This window comes from Ctenopharyngodon idella, chromosome 16 (assembly GCF_019924925.1).
Source record: "Ctenopharyngodon idella isolate HZGC_01 chromosome 16, HZGC01, whole genome shotgun sequence".
Lineage (NCBI taxonomy): Eukaryota > Metazoa > Chordata > Actinopteri > Cypriniformes > Xenocyprididae > Ctenopharyngodon > Ctenopharyngodon idella.
The window spans coordinates 32,759,180-32,780,489 of NC_067235.1; the positions used below are offsets into that span (position 1 = coordinate 32,759,180).

The 21,310-nt window shown below is 37.2% G+C and overlaps 1 protein-coding gene across 2 annotated transcripts in view; it reads left to right on the top strand.

The window, feature by feature from the left end:
- The first annotated feature begins 1,705 nt into the window (after positions 1-1,705).
- Positions 1,706-21,310, top strand: part of ago1 (argonaute RISC component 1) — a 33,627-nt gene continuing 14,022 nt past the window's right edge. Inside the window, exons 1-9 of one of the 2 annotated variants that reach the window (XM_051864990.1) lie at positions 1,706-2,175; positions 10,677-10,863; positions 11,966-12,086; positions 12,266-12,447; positions 14,210-14,346; positions 14,458-14,591; positions 17,482-17,585; positions 19,677-19,824; positions 19,902-20,021. In XM_051864990.1, coding sequence (XP_051720950.1) covers positions 2,151-2,175; positions 10,677-10,863; positions 11,966-12,086; positions 12,266-12,447; positions 14,210-14,346; positions 14,458-14,591; positions 17,482-17,585; positions 19,677-19,824; positions 19,902-20,021 — 1,158 coding nt within the window. In that variant the 5' untranslated portion in view covers positions 1,706-2,150. Of the gene's footprint in view, positions 2,176-10,676; positions 10,864-11,965; positions 12,087-12,265; positions 12,448-14,209; positions 14,347-14,457; positions 14,593-17,481; positions 17,586-19,676; positions 19,825-19,901; positions 20,022-21,310 lie in introns of both variants that reach the window. The other variant, XM_051864992.1, reaches the window with a different exon arrangement.

Genomic DNA, 21,310 nt, shown 5'->3' on the forward strand with positions numbered 1-21,310 from the left:
CACATTGAAAAAGCAAGAGTTTCCAGATAAGATTTACAAGTCTCAAAAAATCTATAGCCTATATTTAAGTATAAAAACATGTTAAATATGTTTATTTATTTATTTAAAATAATTCCGTAACTATTAGTGGGGACAATTAAACTAAAATAAATCTAAAATATGTTTTGGCAACAAATATTCACTATAATCATGAAATAATCACAAATTATATAATCTGAGATATGTATAATCATTGGTTTTCAGAAATAAATTGTGACTTGACCTACTTATGACTTTACAAAGTAGCCTAATTTTCTAAATTTAGATCATTGTCTAATATTTTGCTCACCTATATTGTAATCTAAATCATGAACACTTAATTTTTTTTTAAATTACATGGAATAAACAGTGTCGTTCTATTCATCTGAAGATGTATTTAAGTGACTATGCATTTGCAAAAAGTTTCTTGGAAATACAATTCATATTCAAGCCAAGATAATACTAATTTAAAGTGATGTCCTATAGCTTTCTTTACAATAGGTTAGTTTGCACGTTATTCAATTACTTTTATCGGTTTGACATTTTAAAAGGACTTTTTGTCAGTAATTTTATGTTGAGGTTCATATTACAGAATTATGGTAGACCATTTCTGCCACATAAGAAAACAAATCATGCTTTGGTATTACATACTACCAAGTCATATGAGAAATTATTATATGAATAAGTCAGAAATTATGACTTAAAAAGTAATCATTATGACATACTAAGTCATAATTATAACTTAAGTAATAGTTTTGACTATAAAAGTCGGAATAAAGGGCTTTCTATGTCACAATTATGACTCTTTATGTCATAATTTCGACTTTTTATGTTAAAATTATGACTTAATATGCCATAATTTCGACTCTTTGTCATAATTATGACTTTTTATGTTAAAATTATGACTTACGCCATAATTTTGACTCTTTATGTCATGATTATGACTTTTTAAGTCATAATTTTGGCTTAGTATATGTCATCACTTGTCATCGCGACATAAAAGTCAGAATTATGTGATAAAAAGGCTTTCAGTGTCATAATTTTGACTCTTTGTGTCATAATTTTGACTTTTATATTAGAATTATGACTTAGTATGCCATAATTTCAACTCTTTATGTCAGAATTCTGACTTTTTAAGTCATAATTTTGGCTTATATGTCATCACTTCCGACATAAAAGTCAGAATTATGTGATAAAAAGGCTTTCAGTGTCATAATTATGACTCTTTATGTCATAATTTCCCATTTTTATGTTGAATTTTGGCTTAGTATGCCATAATTTCGACTCTGTATGTCTAAAATTAGTGACTAATTTATAATTTATAATATTATATTATGACTAATTTATAATTTTTATAGTATTTTTTTTTTTTTTTCAATTTTGGCTTAGTATTTGTCATCACTTAAACTTTTCATCTGATAAATATGACGACTTAGTACGTCATAATTACGACTTTTTATGAATTATGATTTACAAAAGCGATTTTTTTCTTATGTCGAGGAAATGGGCTTCCACACGCAACCCATATAGTGCACTAAATAGGAATAGGACGTTATTTCGTACACCCCTAGACTTAAATACAAGGGGGTCAGTATGTAGTATATAGTGTGTAGTATGCAGTAAGCATTTTGCCTGCGCTCCTTCCTGTTCTGAATGAATGAATTGTGATTTTCAAGCGCACACTAGAGGGCGAACACAAAACAGACCAGCCACAGTCAAGAATCTCAGCAGTGGGAGGAGAAGAAGAAGAAGAAGAAGAAGAAGAAACGGGCTCTCGGGCTGTGGGGGGTGAGTGACTGACGGACGGGTTGAACGTTTTTGTTCCGCTGGTGGATCCTGCTTGAACGGTGAGCAGGAGGCACAACAACCCGAACCAGAGCAGCCCGACCCGCAGCATCCAGCCACGGACGGAAAGAGCCCGGAGGAGAGGGTCATTCGGGATCGGAACTAAGGAGCTTTTGTTTCTCTCTCAACTCCTGCGGGTTTGGGGGCTCCAGCAGCGGCGGCGGAGACGATCCCGCTCGCCCAGGGAAGGAGGCTGGAAGTCGGGGACGCTTCCAGCCTGAAGGGCCGGGCGCCGTGGCGATTGAGCATCGGGACTTTGGTGAACCCTTTGTGGCTCAGTGGATGGGATGGAGCCGGGACCATCTGGCGCTGGTGGGTTCGAATCTTTTAAGTTGTTTTGGAAGCTTTTGAAATGATACAATGTTATTATTGCTACACACTCTAAAATGATACATTGTAACGTTCCGTAGGCTTCCGTACGGACACATTGTATCATTCTACAAGGAAACATTGTAACATTCCATTAGAATGTTCATTACTAGGTGATGTCTGGAAACGAATGTACAGGTTACAGTGATATGTGCACAAGGGGAAAATGATGCGAGGAAGCAGGGATATTGTCCCAGGTCAGGGGTCGTGGGAAGAGGTTGAAGCCCGCCTTCAGCAGATGCAGCAGGGGAAAGTGACCCCCAGGGGTCTTTATTGATCCTGCTAAAATGTGGCTGAGTCCAGTGTTACCAATTTCACTTCCATTAACAGTATAAATGCACAAGACTGTGCGGCATATGACCAGATAAATGATTTATATTTGGAGGGATAAAAGCTGCCTGGCAGCTGCAGTGGGTTTTGGGAATATGATTTGATTTATTTTTTCAGAAACATTCAGTGGATAAATTATGAACCGTTTCAAAGGACGTCTTTAAATGCAGATGAAAGAAGTTGTCAGTTTTGACCTGCAAGATGTTGCATTGGACGTGTAAAGCTGTGTGCAAAATGGTGTGTTTTGGTAATGAGTTTCTGATGAATGTGGAAAATAAGGAAAGGTCATAGTTTTCATGTTTCTTTTCACTGTTCTTGATGTTAAAGAGTTTTCAGGAATGGATTTTAATAGCTAAACATTTTCCTCTTGCCTTGTTTCCCTGCCTATTTTTGCAGTATTTGCAATGCATTAACCTGAGGTTGTAATTGTTCAGTGTTGAAATACTTTCTTCTAGCCCAGTGTGAAATAGCGAGGCATTTGTGTTTGAAACTGTGACTTTGTGGCACTTTCAGAACATTGATTGTTTAGTTTGATCATCAATTCCTCTTGGGAAGTTCGTGTTTATGACGTCAGGTGCGTTCAAGTCGCTTTCGTCAGAGGAAAATGGCGGTGTACCTTCTCTTAATTAACTACACACACACAAAAAAAAAAAAAAAAACAGCAAGGTTTTTAAACTTTTTAGAAAATGAAGAACAAAGAATGAGCATCAGGTGTGTTTTGCTTTTTGTTCAGCCACTGTAATTTTTATTGTTACATTTTATATTATATTACAATGCTATTATATTGTGTGCAGGCAGTTAGCTTATTTTGTTGTAAATAAAAACCCTGACAATGTCACTGCTAATTACCTATAAGTGTAGTTGATTTCCGCCATATTTCTCACTGACACACCACTTAAAGAAAATCCAGAGCTTCCCACTCATATTTACGACTTTGTGGTGGCGTTCATCTGCGTTCAACTCGTAAATACGATCTTTCCAACATGACTTGAACCCACCACACAGCAATGGTGTGAGTTTGGGGTGGGACTATCTTTTGTCTGACCAATGGCAGGTGTGTTTGGGAAACTTGTTTGAAAACAAACATTATTTATGCAATTCAATTTGGTGATGCTAGTGAAATGTGCAATGAATGTCTGTTTTCAGAGTGAATTTTGCAATATCTTTTGGTCTTGTGTATATATATCGGACACCCTGATGTCTTGGCACTGACCATTGAAAAGCCCACATTGCTAGACCAAAACTTCTTGATTTTGTTGTTTTTCTGACACGGAGGGTGGCCTTTATTAATGAGCGGCAGGGGAAGGGTCACAGGGGCTGTGCACTGGCCAGGTGGCGTCTCTGTGGATCTTGCACACTTCAGTGCATTATGCTCTTGAGCCCTCAACAGCAGGACATCTGGGACGCCAGACCAGTGCTAACCCAGTCAGCACCATGCCAAAATGTTGCTTCTGTCTCTCTGTTCTGTTCTGCCCACATCTGCTTTCTTTACTATGGATGATATAACAAAATTGATTTTTCTGCACTTTACAATAAGGTTCCATTTGTTAACATTAGTTAACATGAACTAAGCATTTATTAATGGCAACGTTTACTAATACATTATTAAAGTCAAATGTTATATCTGTTTATATTATTTAATGGACCTGAGACAACATGAACTAGCAGTCAATAGTTGTGATTTTAATGTCAACAAAAATGAACAAATACTGTAACAAATGTCTTGCTCATTGTTAGTTAATGCATTAAAGGATTAGTTCACTTCAGAATTAAAATTTCCTGATAATTTCCTCACCCCCATGTCATCCAAGATGTTTATGTCTTTCTTTCTTCAGTCGAAAAGAAATTAAGGTTTTTGAGGAAAACATTCCAGGATTTTTCTCCATATAGTGGACTTCAACAGTCATCAACGGGTTGAAGGTCCAAATGTCAGTTTCAGTGCAGCTTCAAAGAGCTCTACATGATCCCAGACGAGGAATAAGAGTCTTATCTAGAGAGACGATTGGTCATTTTCGAAAAAAATAAAAATTATATACTTTTTAACCACACATGCTCGTCTTGCACTGCTCTGCGATGTGCCACGCATTACGAAATCACGCATGACGTAGGCAGAAGTACTAAGATGACCTTTCCAACGTGGTCAACGATTTTAATTCTGAAGTGAACTAATCCTTTAACTAACATTAACAAATGGGAACTTTATTGTAAAGTGTTACCATCTTTATATTTATGTATTTGCTCTGAAATGGCTTTAAAAAGTTTATTTTTCAGCAAGAGGAACCATCATTTAGATAAAAATCAATGTCTTCCACTGCTTCTCGCTAGATATTGCATCAGTTTGATATTAAAAAATTTTAATTTATCAACATTTTGTAAATTTTTCTATCTATCTATATATCAACATATATAGATATATATGTATATATATATATATATATATATCCATCCCTAACAGAGAGCTGCCATTGTTTACTGGTTTCTTGAGATCTGGCTCCATTTCTAGCCATCTGCTGCTGCTTGCATTTGCGCTGGTGTAGGAACATGCTCAGCGAAAGAGAGTTTGCCATTGATCAAGACTTAGCAGAGTATATATCCTCAACAAAAAAAGTATACGAGAGTTTTCCGAAGGCTCTTAAATCATAGGCGAGCTATAAAGTGGGCCGTGTAGGATAAGATTGATGACCTCGTCTTGGTGTAATGTTGAGGTGCTCGCTGACACTATACGATGAATACGGCGAAAGGTCCAGCTCTCCCCAAACCCCCACGTATCCCCGGGTCTCCTGATCTCCATGACAATGTGTGTTGCTCTTGTGTTGCTATGGTGAGGCTGGGAATGTTTTGGGGCCCCTGTGTTTGTGTGTGCTGATGTGGAGGTGTGGGGGGCTCCTCTCCTCTCCTGCCCCCCTGTATGAGAAGGAGGGCAGCTGGGGTCTTTGTTATGATGGAGGGAGTGTTCGTCATGGACAGAGAGGTTAAAGGCGTCAACTCGTTAGACTAGTGCTTCACAACTAGTTTTGTTTTGGGATGCAGATTTGGACTTTGGACATCAACATACAAAACTGGAAACACTAACAACATTAACATACTAACAAATCTGTTTATCATACGCAAGTAAACAAAATGTTGGTGTGTGTAATTTCTGAGCCATTAGCATCACCGAACTGAATTGCAATAATAATGACTGTTTTCAAGCAGGTTTCCCAAATATTCTCTTCACTGCCTCTAGTGGATTCAATGTTGTTGTGTCGAGCTGGTCGACGTAGTCAAAAAGATCAATGTTTTGAAAGCGTCACAGTGTCAACCTTATAAGACTTACTTATAATTGACTGTTCACAAAGACCCGCCCCCTTTAGTTACTGTTGTTATAACCGAAAAGCCATGCTGCTCTCACGCCATACATCATGTTCTTAATAATACGAGTAACACGAATAAATACCATTTTGTGGCTCTTTAATGTGTCGTGACAGATCGCTGTAGCTCCTCAGTTCCAGTGATCATCTTTTCCTACAAGTTAATTTATAGCATCAAATAAACATGAATGAACATCAGAAGGAATTTTGTTTCAACCATGGAAAGACGTCAGTAGGCACCATTTTTCAAGTTCAAGCAAAGACTATAGATATAGAAAGACGGTTCACTCCTATTAGTTATGAATGGGAGAAACTGCAACACGCAATATGGCGGAATACGTCCCGTCTTCTAAGTAAAACAGCCAATTGCTGACTGCTGCTGCCGTTAGAGGCTCCGGCTCCCATAGAAACCTGATACTCATGCTTAGGACTGCACATGCGCAATGACTCGTCTAGCCTGAAAAACAAGTTTTTTTTTCACGCTATTTGAACATAAGAAACAACATTTATGGGACAGTTTATGTCAGATTTTGTTGCTGATTTGAAATATGTTATTTAATTGTGAGTTCGTCAAGCATTTTTTGAAATTTCACAATTGCCCCATTCAAATAGATAGGACTTGGATACCCGAAATGGCTGTCCGGAGGAGTTGCAAATATGGCCGCCAAGTGAACAGACTTTCCTTAAAAGGGACTTTAGTTCAAGTCCACCGATGTTAATATGCTAACTCCCCAGTCTGCTTTGTCGGACAAAATGGCGGATTCAGCGTTATGATTGGTTAGATCGCCTGTCAATCAAACTCCCAGCGAAGGGTCAATTGTCTGTCTCATCTTATCAAACTGGGATAGATGAAAGTATCTTAACATGAAAATGACAAAAGTTACCATGACTGCACATACCCAACCAGTGCTGTTATTACAAAGCTATTAAAAAACATCTTGTATATTGAATTATAGCTGAAATAAATAATTATTAGATGAAAAACTTAAACTTAAAGGGGTCCTTGGTTATGATTTCACTTTTTTAACTTTAGTTAGTGTGTAATGTTGCTGTTTGAGCATAAACAACATCTGCAAAGTTACAACTCTCAAAGTTCAATGCAAAGGGAGATATTTTCTTTTACAGAAATCGCTTTTTAAGGACTACAACAAACAGCTGGTAGGGACTACAACGAGCTTCTTCCTGGTATAGTGACATCACAAACCCGAAAATTTACATAAACCCCGCCCCCGAGAACACACAACAAAGGGGGTGAGGCCATGTTGTGCTGCTTTAGAGAAGAGGAAGAGTTGTTTTAGTAGAGTGTTGTTATCATGCCGTCATTTTACGCCGGACTGCTTCACAAACGAGGGTCAATTCAACGCTGGATTTGCACAAAAGATTAACATGACGGCACATGCTAGTTGATGAGCTGAATCAACTCCACAGCAACTACATAAATTTATCCACTAACCATTCAGAAACGTCCAGTTTCATTCTAAAAGTTGTAACTTCTTCCTGAGTCTCTCCATCAGTGTCGACTCCGGTTTGAACAATGAGTCTGAACACCGTTACTGACAATCCTCATTTTAGCTGTGTGAGATTCTCCAGCTTTGTTGTTGTTGAGCAACCTAAGCGCGAGCTGTTAAAGCTCTGCCCTCTTCTGGAAATGGGGCCGGGAGCAGCAGCTCATTTGCATTTAAAGGGACACACACAAAAACTGCGTGTTTTTGCTCACACCCAAATAGGGACAAATTTGACAAGCTATAATAAATGATCTGTGGGGTATTTTGAGCTGAAACTTCACAGACACATTCTGGAGACACCAGAGACTAATATTACATCTTGTGAAAAGAGGCATTATAGGTCCCCTTTAAAAAATGTTTTCTTGGCAATTAACTGACATCAAATATATTTAAGTTGAGTTACTAAAACTAAAACTGAAATAAATATAAATAAGAAAAAAAGACAAATAAAAAAACTTATAAAAATGACAGACGCATATAACAAAAATACTAAAATAAAAAGAAAAAAAAAGAAAAGAATTAAAATTAAAAGTGAAAATATTAAAATAAAAGCTAATTCAAAATATCAATAAATACTACAATATTATATACCTAAATGGTAACACTTTAGTTTAGGGTCCAATTCTCACTATAAACTAGTTTCTTATTAGCATATATGCATGTTACTAGGATACTGGCTGTTTATAGTATCTATAAAGCACATATTAATGCCTTATTCTGCATGATCATATTCTACATCTCATAATCCGACCCAATACCTAAACTTAACAATTACCTTACTAATTAGGTAATTAGGTGTTTATTGAGGCAAAAGTCATAGTTAAAGGGATAGTTCACCCAAAAATGAAAATTTGATGTTTATCTGCTTACCCCAGGGCATCCAAGATGTAGGTGACTTTGTTTCTTCAGTAGAACACAAATGATGATTTTTAACTAAAACAGTTGCGGTCTATCAGTCGTATAATACATGTCAATGGGAACACCATCTATAAGAGTCAAAAAAACATGCACAGACAAATCCAAATTAAACCCTGCGGCTCGTGACGACACATTGATGTCCTAAGACACGAAACGATTGGTTTGTGCAAGAAAACAAACAGTATTTATATCATTTTTTTACCTCTAAAACACCATGTCCAACTGCCTTGAGTATCCGGTTGGTGAGGTCTGAAAACGCGCTCTGATGACGGGTGAACTATCCCTTTAATAGAGAGAATTGGACCCTAAACTAAAGTGTGACCATATAAATAATACTAAAATAACACTGGACCCAACAATATTCAAAATTATTAACATGGACACAGGCTCAATAGGAAAATCAACAATTTTGGTTTCTAAACTTCTCTTTAATTTGAAAGGTTTCATGCTCTCAGCAACCAGTAATTTACCATCGGAACAAACCGTTCTTAAAAAATTCTCATTGTAAGTGTATTTTCTTTGATCTTCTGTATATGTTATGGTTTTTGAGGGTGAGGGTGAAGGCGGGTCACACAACCGTTGACATCTGTCCAATTTGACTGGCAAAGTGACAAATACATTTCCAGCAAAGTAGAGTTTGATTGGATACACGAACTTTGACAACAACAACAGATCCTCTTCTCCATTTTAAACATTGATAAGTCTATTTATTTTTCATTATATGATTAGTTGTGTGTTATTATTTACATTGAGTATTGTTTAGGTGTCTTAAAGCACACAACATTACTGCAGGAGTCGCTGCCAGTTTAACATTTCACAGGCCCGACTGACGAAACACTGATAGATACACAACTGCGTTACAGCGAAGCAGGTTTGCTTTGGGCTGCGCTTTTATCAAGCTTGAATAAACACAAAGCAACTTGAGATTGGAACAGGCCTTTTATATCAGTGGGCGACTGATGTGGGTTCTTCAGTGGGCTGATATACAGTCGGGTCCAAAAGTCTGTTTCTGTTTTGCATCGTTTTCCAATTCAACACAAAATATAATTAACCAAAACACACAATAAGAGCGTGCAAAGTGTGGAACTTTGTGCATGACAGGGATTTGAATACTTGTGCGCACAGAGGAAAGACGCATGTGCAACAGTAGAAATCTTTTGCGATACTGTTTAGCCTGTATTGTGGTAGATATATTTGTGTACACTACCATACAAGTTTGCTGATTTGCTGCTCAAGAAACATTTCTGATTATTATCAGTGTTGAAAATATTTTTGTCAAAGCTGTGATATATATTTTTTCAGGATTTTTTTGATGAAAAGATATTTTAAAAACATAATTTATTTGAAATAGAGATCTTTTGTAACATTATTAATGTCTTTACTGTCACTTTTGATCAATTTAATGCATCCTTGCTGAATAAAATTAATAATTTCTTTCAGTTAACCCCCCCAAAAAACCCAAACTTTTGAACTGTAGTGTATATTTTTGCAAATCAGTGAACATGACTAATTTATGATATTTATTTACTTGTGAGAGCCACAAAGAAACATGCTGTGATGTGAAAATACAGTGCATCTCAGATGATGCATAGCTTGTTATTTGGAGGGGTAAACTAAAGCAGTTTAGTTGGTTATTGTTGGCAAACAGCATTGCAGCTTACTACACTAATAAAGTATTAATCTGATGTGCATCACATCTTTTTGTGTTTCAGCAACTTTACAAAAACTTTGTCATCCAATCAGAAGTTAAAGTCTGAACTAAACTCTTTTAAAATATTAGTTTGAATGTTTTGAGGTTTCATAATGTACTTGTTATAAATGATCAGATCTTTTGGTTACAAATCACATTCTTATTTAAATGTATACCATTCTTTATTCACTTTCCAGCAAAAATAAATATATTGTGATATACACTGCTAATGTGATTGTGGCCATAGCATCAATATATGTGTGTGTGTGTGTATTGTGGGAGAAACACTAGACAATATGTGAAAGTGCTGAAAAGCTTTCTCTGGTTATTGAATGAGTAATGATTGTCAAAATTGCAGTATATTGTAGCACCAATTTTGAGTTCACTCTTAAGTTTACTTTTACCCCCATCCTCCCTACTTTCTCTTATTCATTTTTTCCTCCTTTTGCCTTTCCACCCCCTTCCCGTTTTAGTCACCATCCTCTTTGTTCCTTTTCCCTGCTTTTGTCCCGTTTCCATACACACTCCTGTCACCATATCTCTAGTCCCATAATCCCCCAAACTCCCCCTGAACTTCTCCTTTCAACGTGTCCCGCTCTTATAACCTTCTATCTGCTTAATGACCTCTGTCTCTCTGTCTCTGGTCCGCAGTGCCCATCGGGCCGTACCCCCCACCCCTGCAGCAGGTGTTCCAGGCGCCCCGCAGGCCGGGCATGGGCACCGTCGGCAAACCCATCAAGCTGCTTGCCAACTACTTTGAGGTGGAGATCCCAAAAATGGATGTGTACCACTATGAAGTGGACATCAAACCTGATAAGTGTCCTCGGAGGGTCAACAGGTAAATGCCCCGGCACCTCAAAGATCCACAGTCATTCCTTAGGAATTATATAAATATAATATAAAAGAATTAGTGCTGTCAAATCAATTAATTGCATCTAACATAAAAGTTTGTGTGTGTGTATATATATATATATATATATATATATATATATGTGTGTGTGTGTGTACATATATAAACACACACACATATATTTGCAAACTTTTATGTTAGATGCGATTAATCAATTTGACAGCACTAAAAAGAATATAAAATAAATATAATAGTCATTTTTCCACATTGATTTTGGAATCAGAGGTAGAATGACATGAAAAATAATAATGACTAAAATTGAAGTAAATATAAATTAATATATAAATATGAAAAATATAAAATATGAAAATAGAAATATTAAATAAAGCTAATACAAACTACAAAAACACCTAACAAAATTATTAAAAATTAAACTAAAATTAAAATGGAAACTGAAAATATGAAAATAAAAGCTAACTAATTTTTTCCCACATTTTTTCCTTGTCTTTCCTCAATATGAATTGAGATAAAGGTTCCCCTATAATAAGCTGTTTCTCTAAAAACATTTCAAACCCCGCAGATGTGCACAGCTCGGTGTGGCGAGGGCGAAAATATAATATGTTACCTTAATTACATAAAGTGTGACCTAGAAAGAAACCACCTCACGCTGTTCTCCCCTGAAACTGTTTTAAGATAAAATGTTCTCGTAGACGTGCACAGACAGCAGTTGAATCCTGTTCATCATGTAACTGTATTTCAGTTCAGCTAAGCCTTCTGCCTGCTGAGTTAAATACAACTTAAGCCTGGTTTATTCTTGACGCGTCTGCACAAGTGTGAGGACGAGTGTGAAAACTGACGTCATCATGCCGTCACCACTGCATGAGCGCGATTGAGCCAAGCTAGTGCACTTCTGCATGAGGCACTTCAGTGCTTTTGGACCCTTAAAAAACACTTTTTGAGGCAGAAAAGGATCTGAAAAGCACCATGTTTTCACCTACACAGTGAAATTGCCTGTTATTATCACAAAAAAAATGTTTCAATCAGGTTTTATAAAATGTGAATAATCACAGTTTAATGTGACCTTTCACAGGGAGGTTGTGGAATACATGGTCCAACATTTCAAACCACAGCTCTTTGGTGACCGAAAGCCAGTGTACGATGGGAAGAAGAATATCTACACTGTTTTAGCGTTACCTATAGGCAGCGAAAAGGTATGTAAAGGATTTGATTGATAAGATTTTGAGAATATGATTCCCGATATATTCATGATGATTGCTAGTGAAATAAATTTTAGCAACATTGTCAATATTGCAATTATTTTATGTGGCAACCTCAATTGTAAATTCAATTCAATCTGTTATCATTCTGAGCCTTTCATTACATGTTGTAGGTTGACTTCGAGGTGACCATCCCTGGAGAAGGGAAAGATCGCATCTTTAAAGTGTCCATTCGTTGGCTGGCCAAGGTGTCGTGGAGGCTGCTGCAGGAGACGCTGGTCAGCGGACGTCTACAGGTCCCGCTGGACTCTGTCCAAGCCCTCGATGTGGCCATGAGACACCTGGCCTCCATGAGGTACGCTGGTCATGGACTTACAGGGCTCAGGCATTCTGGCCCTATGATTTCCATAATGCAGAAAATGAATCGCAGAATCTGGTCATGAAAATGGAGTTTACTGTATAACATGGAATGTCACGGTATTTGATACATTTTGGATGGATAAATCAAAAGTAGTGCTGTATAGTTAATCAAATCGCAATATGGTCTGGTGTCCAGGAATATTGAAGTGCAAAAGTCTGCATGTTCTTTGTGTCTCTGTGTTTCGGCAGTTTAGTATGGAAGCTTGTTTCCAACATGAAATAAAAAATAAAAAAGGTAATTGCAAGTTTATATCTCACAATTCTGACTTTTTTTTCTCAGAATTGCGAGATATAAAGTCAGAATTGCATGATATCAAGTCAGAATTGCGTGTTATAATGTCCAATTGTGAGGGGAAAAAGACTGACGTTTTTTTCCTCAGAATTGCGAGTTTATAACTCGCAATTCTGACTTTATATCACACAATTCTGACTTTATATCTCGCAATTCTGACTTTATATCTGAGAAAAAAAGTCAGAATTGTTTGATATAAAGTCAGAATTGCATGATAACTTGCAGTTGTGAGAAAGAAACTTTATAACACGCAATTGCGAGAAAAAAAGTCAGAATTGTGAGATAAAAAGTTGCAATTACCTTTTTTATTTTTTATTTAGTGGCGGAAACAAGCTTCCGTAGTTTAGTCTACTGCACATACTCAAGCATGCATATTAATATTAATATTATTATTATTATTAATAGTAATAATAATAATAATAATAATAAAAAATTAAAGCTTAGTTTTAAGTAATAGCACATATTTTTTCTTCCATGTTGTAGTGTTAAAATTCTTCATTTGATTGCTGTTTTTGATAATAAATTTGTATTAAATCTTAAATTCAGAAAAATGTATACAGGAATCACAGGAAAAAAAAAAAAAAAAACTCTGGGAAAAAAAAAAAAAAAAAAAACATTTAATAGGGCCCTATTATTGTCAAAATTTTAAAGTTCCCCTATATGCTATTGTAGAGGCTCCTAATTTTGTTTTAAAGTCTCCTACAATAGATTTACATGCATTCGAGGTAAAAAAAAAACACTTTAATTTTCTCATTATATATTGCAGAATCAGCTCTTTTCTCACAGTGTCTGAAATGGTTCGATAAAGGATCCGGTCTCTCTAAACCCCTCCTTTCCATGAGCTACTCTGCTCTGATTGGTCAGATGGCCCAGTCTGCTCTGATTGGTCAACCACTTACAGTGCATTTCGGAAACAAAATTCCATTACCATATCTGAATTTCAGCTGCGAAGGCTTCCTAGGAACTTGATGCACAGTGATGTGAACAGTAACGATGGCGTCGGTTTTACCATATCAATTCAAGCCGAGTTTCATCCTTTTGAAGTGCATCAAAGTGGATTTGCAGCACAGAAAACAGCGTCTTCTCAACATGTCGACAACACGAACCAAACTCTTCCAGTCTCAGCTACAACTACAGTGTTTGTGGGCGGGGCAAAGTAGATGCCAGTGAAAACCATAGGCTGGCATTATGCAAATTTGTTACAAACCTAAAGTAGGTTCATACAGGAAGACTGGAATTTTTTTGGCCAATTCAGATTCGCTTTTTTCTTTTGGGAGACAATAACTTTATTTGTCGTGCACTTTTATCTTTGAAACTCTGCAGACCTTTTACATTCACAAACAGCTATATTACACACCACAGTAACATTTGGAGCTATTGGACCATCCGTCTTTCTCATTTGCAGGTACACTCCAGTGGGACGCTCCTTCTTTTCCCCTCCTGAAGGATACTACCATCCTCTGGGTGGAGGCAGAGAGGTATGGTTCGGCTTCCATCAGTCTGTTCGGCCAGCCATGTGGAAGATGATGCTCAACATTGATGGTATGACGTTTTCGCTGTTTTCTCTTGATTGCTCACTGTCAAGAAACGTCAATGTTTTGTACTTAAATATACAAAATGGACAATCAAACTCTCTGTTTTTGCTGTTTTTAGTATCTGCAACAGCCTTTTATAAAGCTCAGCCTGTCATTGAGTTCATGTGTGAAGTTCTGGACATCCGCAACATTGACGAGCAGCCGAAGACACTTACCGACTCACAAAGGGTCCGTTTCACCAAGGAGATCAAAGGTGGGTTTCTCCTCTGCTCCATTCTGAACACCTTAGCAACTGTCTAGCAACGTTCTAACAATCACACAAAATACACTGGCAACCACCACTGAGAACACTTAGCACCTGCATAATAACAGCCTAGAAATAACTTCGATGAAATTGTTTCCAACCTTTGGCTAGTTTGTAGGGGTTTAACGGTACAAACTATGGCTTTGTCTTTAAAGGATTAGTTCACTTCAAAAGTAAAATTTCCTGATAATTTACTCACCCCCATGTCATCCAAGATGTTTATGTCTTTCTTTCTTCAGTCGAAAAGAAATTAAGGTTTTTGAGGAAAACATTCCAGGATTTTCTCCATATAGTGGACTTCAACTGGTTGAAGGTCCAAATGTCAGTTTCAGTGCACCTTCACAGAGCTCTACATGATCCCAGACGAGGAATAAGGGTCTTATCTAGAGAAACGTTTGGTCATTTTCTAAAAAAAAATAACAATTTATATACTTTTTAACTATAAATGCTGCTTTGCGATGCGCCATGCATTTCGTAACCACATTGGAAGCGCGTGACGTAGGCTGAAGTACAGATCCAGTGCCTACAAATCGAACGTGCAAAGACTAAGTCAAACAGCCTTTACAAAAAAAAAGGTAAAACAACGATGTCGGACGATTTTGTAGTTGGAAGAGAAAATGAGATGGAGTTTTTCGCCCTACCACGATACTTCTGCCTACGTCACGCGTGACCTTTCCAACGTGATTACGTAATGCGTAATGCAGCATTTGTGGTTAAAAAGTATATAAATTTAATGTTTTTTTAGAAAATGACTGATAGTTTTTCTAGATAAGACCCTTATTCCTCATCTAGGATTGTGTAGAGCTCTTTGAAGCTGCACTGAAACTGACATTTGGACCTTCAACAAGTTGAAGTCCACTATATGGAGAAAAATCCTGGACCGTTTTCCTCAAAAACCTTAATTTCTTTTCAACTGAAGAAAGAAAGACATAAACATCTTGGATGACATGGGGGTGAGTAAATTATCAGGAAATTTTAATTCTGAAGTGAACTAATCCTTTAACTAAAAAAGTCTGTCAATTCTGCTGCAACCAATGCAACACACTCCTCGTACTGTAGTTTATGGTGCTGTTCTAAATAAGGGAAGTACTTCCACTTTTGGATGCAAAATATGTTGGCAAAATGTATATTTTAGTCAAGTAAAGTTTATCGGAGACTTGCTTGCTGTCAGGAAGAGCCTTTATGCAAAATGGAATTTTTTTTAACATTTACAGTCAGATAAAGGATACGACAGTAATGCGTTGAGGAAAGCGGGTGCATTAAAGTCACCATGAAATCAAAGGGCGGGGCAACCTGTCACTCACATGAGATCCACCAATAGCAAACCACAACCATCCAATCAATTCCCCATGAACAAAATCTACATTTGTTCTTGTTCGAGAAGCCGTTTTACTCAGATATTTCACAATCGCAAAAAACTGTCGCAACTTCCATTTCATGCCGACTCTAAGCACTAAACAGCGCACACATCTGACAGGAGGGCGAGCCGCTTTAAACTGTATGCTCATGAGTGAGTTTGAAGCACTTAATATAAAGCACGTCTCATGTTTAGGAAGACTTGGATCGCAGCAGTTCACTCTGTGTCCTTTACTATTTTTCAGATGCATTTGCATCAAAGTATGTCGATATAAACTGTATTATCTCATCCAAGGGGGAAACTTGAGAGTTTCAAATTTTACTCCACACACACAGAAGTCCCGCATGTGCAGTGGTTAAAACAATGCTGCATTTGTGAAAGAAAGAAAAAAAAGTGTAATATGTGTACTTTTACGCCGCTACAAGAATGAGATGAAGCATCAGGTGAGGTCATTGGATGATCTCAGCGTCCTGCCATGGCTTAATTATTTGTTAAATTGAATTTGATGAGTCATTTTGATATCATGCTTTTATACAGAAATCGATTTAAAGGGGTCCTGTTATGCTTTTAAACATGTTCATTTTTCTTTAGTGTGTAATGTTGCTGTTTAAGCATGAAAAAGCTCTGCAAAGTTACAAAGCACCAAGTTATTATCTGTATCTCTGTTTCTGATTTCCCTGAAACGCCTCCATTATAGTCTTGAGTTTTCTTCCGGAAACAAACATGTTACAAATATAAATAATTCATACGCAGAATAAAAGGGCGGGGCCTGGTTGAGTTAGTTAGTAGTGTGTTGAAACTGGCAGTTATGGTAAGGGGCGGGACATTTCCCAAACACGCTTGAAGCTCTTGATCAATCTCAACACGCTGGTCCAGCCGACCAATCAGAGCACATTGTGCTTTTCAGAAGGAGGGGCTTCATAGAGACAGGAACTAAACAGAGCGTTACTGACAGACTGGGAAGAGAGGAGTTGCAACAATGGAGAATATCTGAAAAATAAGGTGTTTGTTGAACATTCAAGCATGAAAACCTGTTCTACTAGAACCTAGAAACAAAACCAAAAAAAAGGGTATAATAGGTCCCCTCTAAAAATCTGATGCAATCCTAAATTCTGACCCGTCTTCATGCATTCCAAAGGGAATTATTGTGGATCAGTCCTTCTTTTTAGTCTTATACTGAAGACTGTAATTGCTACCCTGCTGTTGCTGTGAGTGCCGCCCAGTTTCTGTACTTAACACTGCTTAAATGCTGAAATGGTGCTGGTTCTGGTGCAGTGAACTGCAAGATAAATTGGCTAGAGGAGCAGCATGACAAAAGCGGAAACATGGTGTCCTTCGATGAAATCGAATGCTTGAAGAGTTGACAGATTTCTTGATTTATAATGCATGCACTCTAGTTTTGCAGTTGCTGTTGTTTTAAATAATAATAGCCATAATAAGATTCTTAAAGCTGCTTTACTTATTTTTGTGTTCTTTATTCTGGTGGGCATTTTCAAGGTCTGAAGGTGGAGGTCACGCACTGTGGTCAAATGAAAAGGAAGTACCGTGTCTGTAACGTCACGCGTCGCCCTGCTAGTCACCAAACGTGAGTATTGTATAATTTTCATATGGGAGTTCACACTTATCTTGTTCCATTTTTCATAAGTGTTTATTCTTTGAGTTGGTAATTAATCCTGAGTTTTGATATTTCACATAGTGATGCACTGAAATGTCAGCAACTGAAAATATTTATCCAAAAATGAATTTATGGTTGTGGACGAAATCATTAAATGAAATGGTGGCGCTTCTCAGATTGGCGCTTCTGCATTTTCAGTGTATATATAAATAACTCTAGGAGCATTTTGCTAAATATATGCACTTTATTACATATTCATTATATTTTTACTTCACATTAGAGCTGTACAATTATTGGTAAAAAGATCATGATCTTGATTCAAACACCCACACGATCTTATTTCTAAATGACACCGATTCGGCTATGTCAATTAAACCTTTGACAAAATTATACGCGAACATTCAGATCTGCGTTTGTTCTGCTGCTGATCCAGAGAGAGCATTTGTCAAGTACAGGTTTGAAACGGCTTCACAAACAATCTTTTCAACCACACGGTATCATTATTTCTGTGTTACAAACATTCAAATGATCACAGAAGTACTGGGATAAAAGTTTATAGTTCGGATATAAACTCTGATGTCTAAGCAAGCGATCAAAATGGAGTAAATCACCTATTAAAAAAGTTACTTGACACTTCAAATAATGATTATAACGATTACATCAATACACCAGTAGGTGGCGACAAGTGACTGTTAAAAATGTATTTGTCATTGAATCATTAATTCAAGAGATTTGTTCAAAAACGCTGAATCAACCAGTAAGGAAACAAGTGAAGTCTTTATGACTGAGTCATTGAATCATTCACTCAAACCATTTTTTTTTTTTAAATAATTCAGATGAATTAAACATTTTAAATAGTCTGCATCAATTAACTTTTTTGTCAGAACCTCTTGTAAATTACATTTTGCTTAGTCGTCTGTTCAGAATCGTGGGAGAATCGTGATCTCTACTTGAAACAAAAAAATTGTGATTCTCAACATGTTGCCTTCATTATTTAATGTTTGAATAAATCTGTCATGAAACCAATTTTTTATTACAGCCACTGTCTAAATGTTTATATTTCACTCACCCTCATGCCGTTCCACACCTGTAAGACCTTCATTAATCTTCGGAACACAAATTAAGATATTTTTGTTGAAATCCGATGGCTCCGTGAGGCCTACATAGGGAGCAATGACATTTCCTCTCTCAAGATCCATTAATGTACTAAAAACATATTTAAATCAGTTCATGTGAGTACAGTGGTTCAATATTAATATTATAAAGCGACGAGAATATTTTTGGTGCGCCAAAAAAACAAAATAATGACTTTTATAGTGATGGCCGATTTCAAAACACTGCTTCATGAAGCTTCGGAGCGATATGAATCAGCGTGTCGAATCAGCGGTTTGGAGTGCCAAAGTCACATGATTTCAGCAGTTTGGCGGTTTGACACGCGATCCGAATCATGATTCGACACGCTAATTCATAACGCTCCGAATCTTCCTGAAGCAGTGTTTTGAAATCGGCCATCACTATATAAGTCGTTATTTTGTTTTTTTTGGCGCACCAAAAATATTCTGGTCGCTTTATAATATTAATATTGAACCACTGTACTCACATGAACTGATTTAAATATGTTTTTAGTACATTAATGTATCTTGAGAGAGGAAATGTCATTGCTGGCTATGGAGGCCTCACTGAGCCATCGGATTTCAACAAAAATATCTTAATTTGTGTTCCGAAGATTAACAAAGGTCTTACGGGTGTGGAACAGCATGAGGGTGAGTAATAAATGACGTTATTTTCATTTTTGGATGAACTAACCCTTTAAATGTTTAATTTAGGTTTCAGTATTTTGGTAGAAAATTCATGTCGGTGCATCACTAATTTCACATAATGCATTGGTAAACCCTGGGTTAATGTTGTTATTTGCATGTTTAACATTGATGGGCGACAGACATTTATATGTGTATCTGTATGAAGTGCATTTTTGTTTTCTGCAGTCAAATATTATGTAAAATAACTGCCAATCAAACTTAATTTGCATTTAAATCTTGATCCTGTCAACCCTTTCTCCAGGTTTCCCCTGCAGCTTGAAAGCGGACAGACTGTAGAATGTACCGTAGCTCAATACTTCAAGCAGAAGTACAACCTGCAGCTCAAATACCCCCACCTGCCCTGTCTACAGGTGGGCCAGGAGCAGAAACACACCTACCTGCCCCTGGAGGTGAGTCCTGTCATCCGCACCACTGTGATGGCCATAGATGACGTTCTCTGTTCTTATATGGTTTGCTGTTCTCGTAGGTGTGTAACATTGTAGCAGGGCAGCGGTGCATCAAGAAACTGACAGATAATCAAACATCCACCATGATCAAAGCCACGGCACGATCAGCACCAGACAGACAGGAGGAGATCAGCAGACTGGTGAGTGCTGACCTCTAGTGTGCATGTGGGAAACCATAGGCAGGTTTACATATAGTGAGCACTGGCTAGTGGTGCTTTAAGTGCATTGTTGTCATGGTTACATAGCCAGAGTATTTTTACCCATAGGATAATATAGGGCTGGACATTTTTCAGGCCTCAACAAGAGTAGTGGCCAAAAGGGTAACACTTTACAATAAGGTTTCATTTGTTAACATGAACTAACTATGAGCAATACATTTGTTACAGTATTTATTAATCTTTGTTAATGTTAGTTCCAGCTGTTTGTTGTTTGTTCATGTTAGTTTACAGTGCATTAAAGGGGTCCTTGATTATGATTTCAATTTTTTAACTTTAGTTAGTGTGTAATGTTGCTGTTTGAGCCAGAGATGTTCATGAGTCTTTTATCTGAGTCAAGTCTGGAGTCTTTTAAACCCCGCCCCCGAGAACACGTAACAAAGGGGGCGAGGCCATGTTGGGCTGCTTTGGAGAAGAGGAAGAGTTGTTGTAGTACAGTGTTGTTGACATGCCGTCATTTTACGCCCGACTGCTTCACAAACAACACTGGATTTGCACAAAAGATTAACATGACGGCACATGCTAGTCGATGAGTTGAATCAACTCCACAGCAACTACATAAATTTATCCACTAACCGTTCAGAAATGTCCAGTTTCATTCTAAAAGTTGTAACTTCTTCCTGAGTCTCTCCATCAGTGTCGACTCCGGTTTGAACAATGTAAGGCTGAACACCGTTACTGACAATCCTCATTTTGGCTGCGTGAGATTCTCCAGCTTTGTTGTTGTTGAGCGACCGTTGCGCGAGCTGTTAAAGCTCCGCCCTCTTCTGGAAAATGGGCCGGGAGCAGCAGCTCATTTGCATTTAAAGGGACACACACAAAAACGGCGTGTTTTTGCTCACACCCAAATAGGGTCAAATTTGACAAGCTATAATAAATGATCTGTGGGGTATTTTGAGCTGAAACTTCACAGACACATTCTGGGGACACCAGAGACTTATATTACATCTTGTGAAAGGAGCATTATAGGTCCCCCTTTAACTAATGTTAAATACAATTTTTAATTTTAATAATATTTGTAAATGTTGAAATTTAGCATTAACTAAGATTAATAAATACTGTAGAAGTACAGTTCGTTATTAGTTCATGTTAACTAAAGTAGTTAACTAATGTTAACTAATGAAACCTTATTGTAAAGCATTACCGCCAAAAGTGATGTCCAGAGGGGATATTTGGTTGCAAAGGTTAATAAAAATGTTTTTGTAATCTTTTGT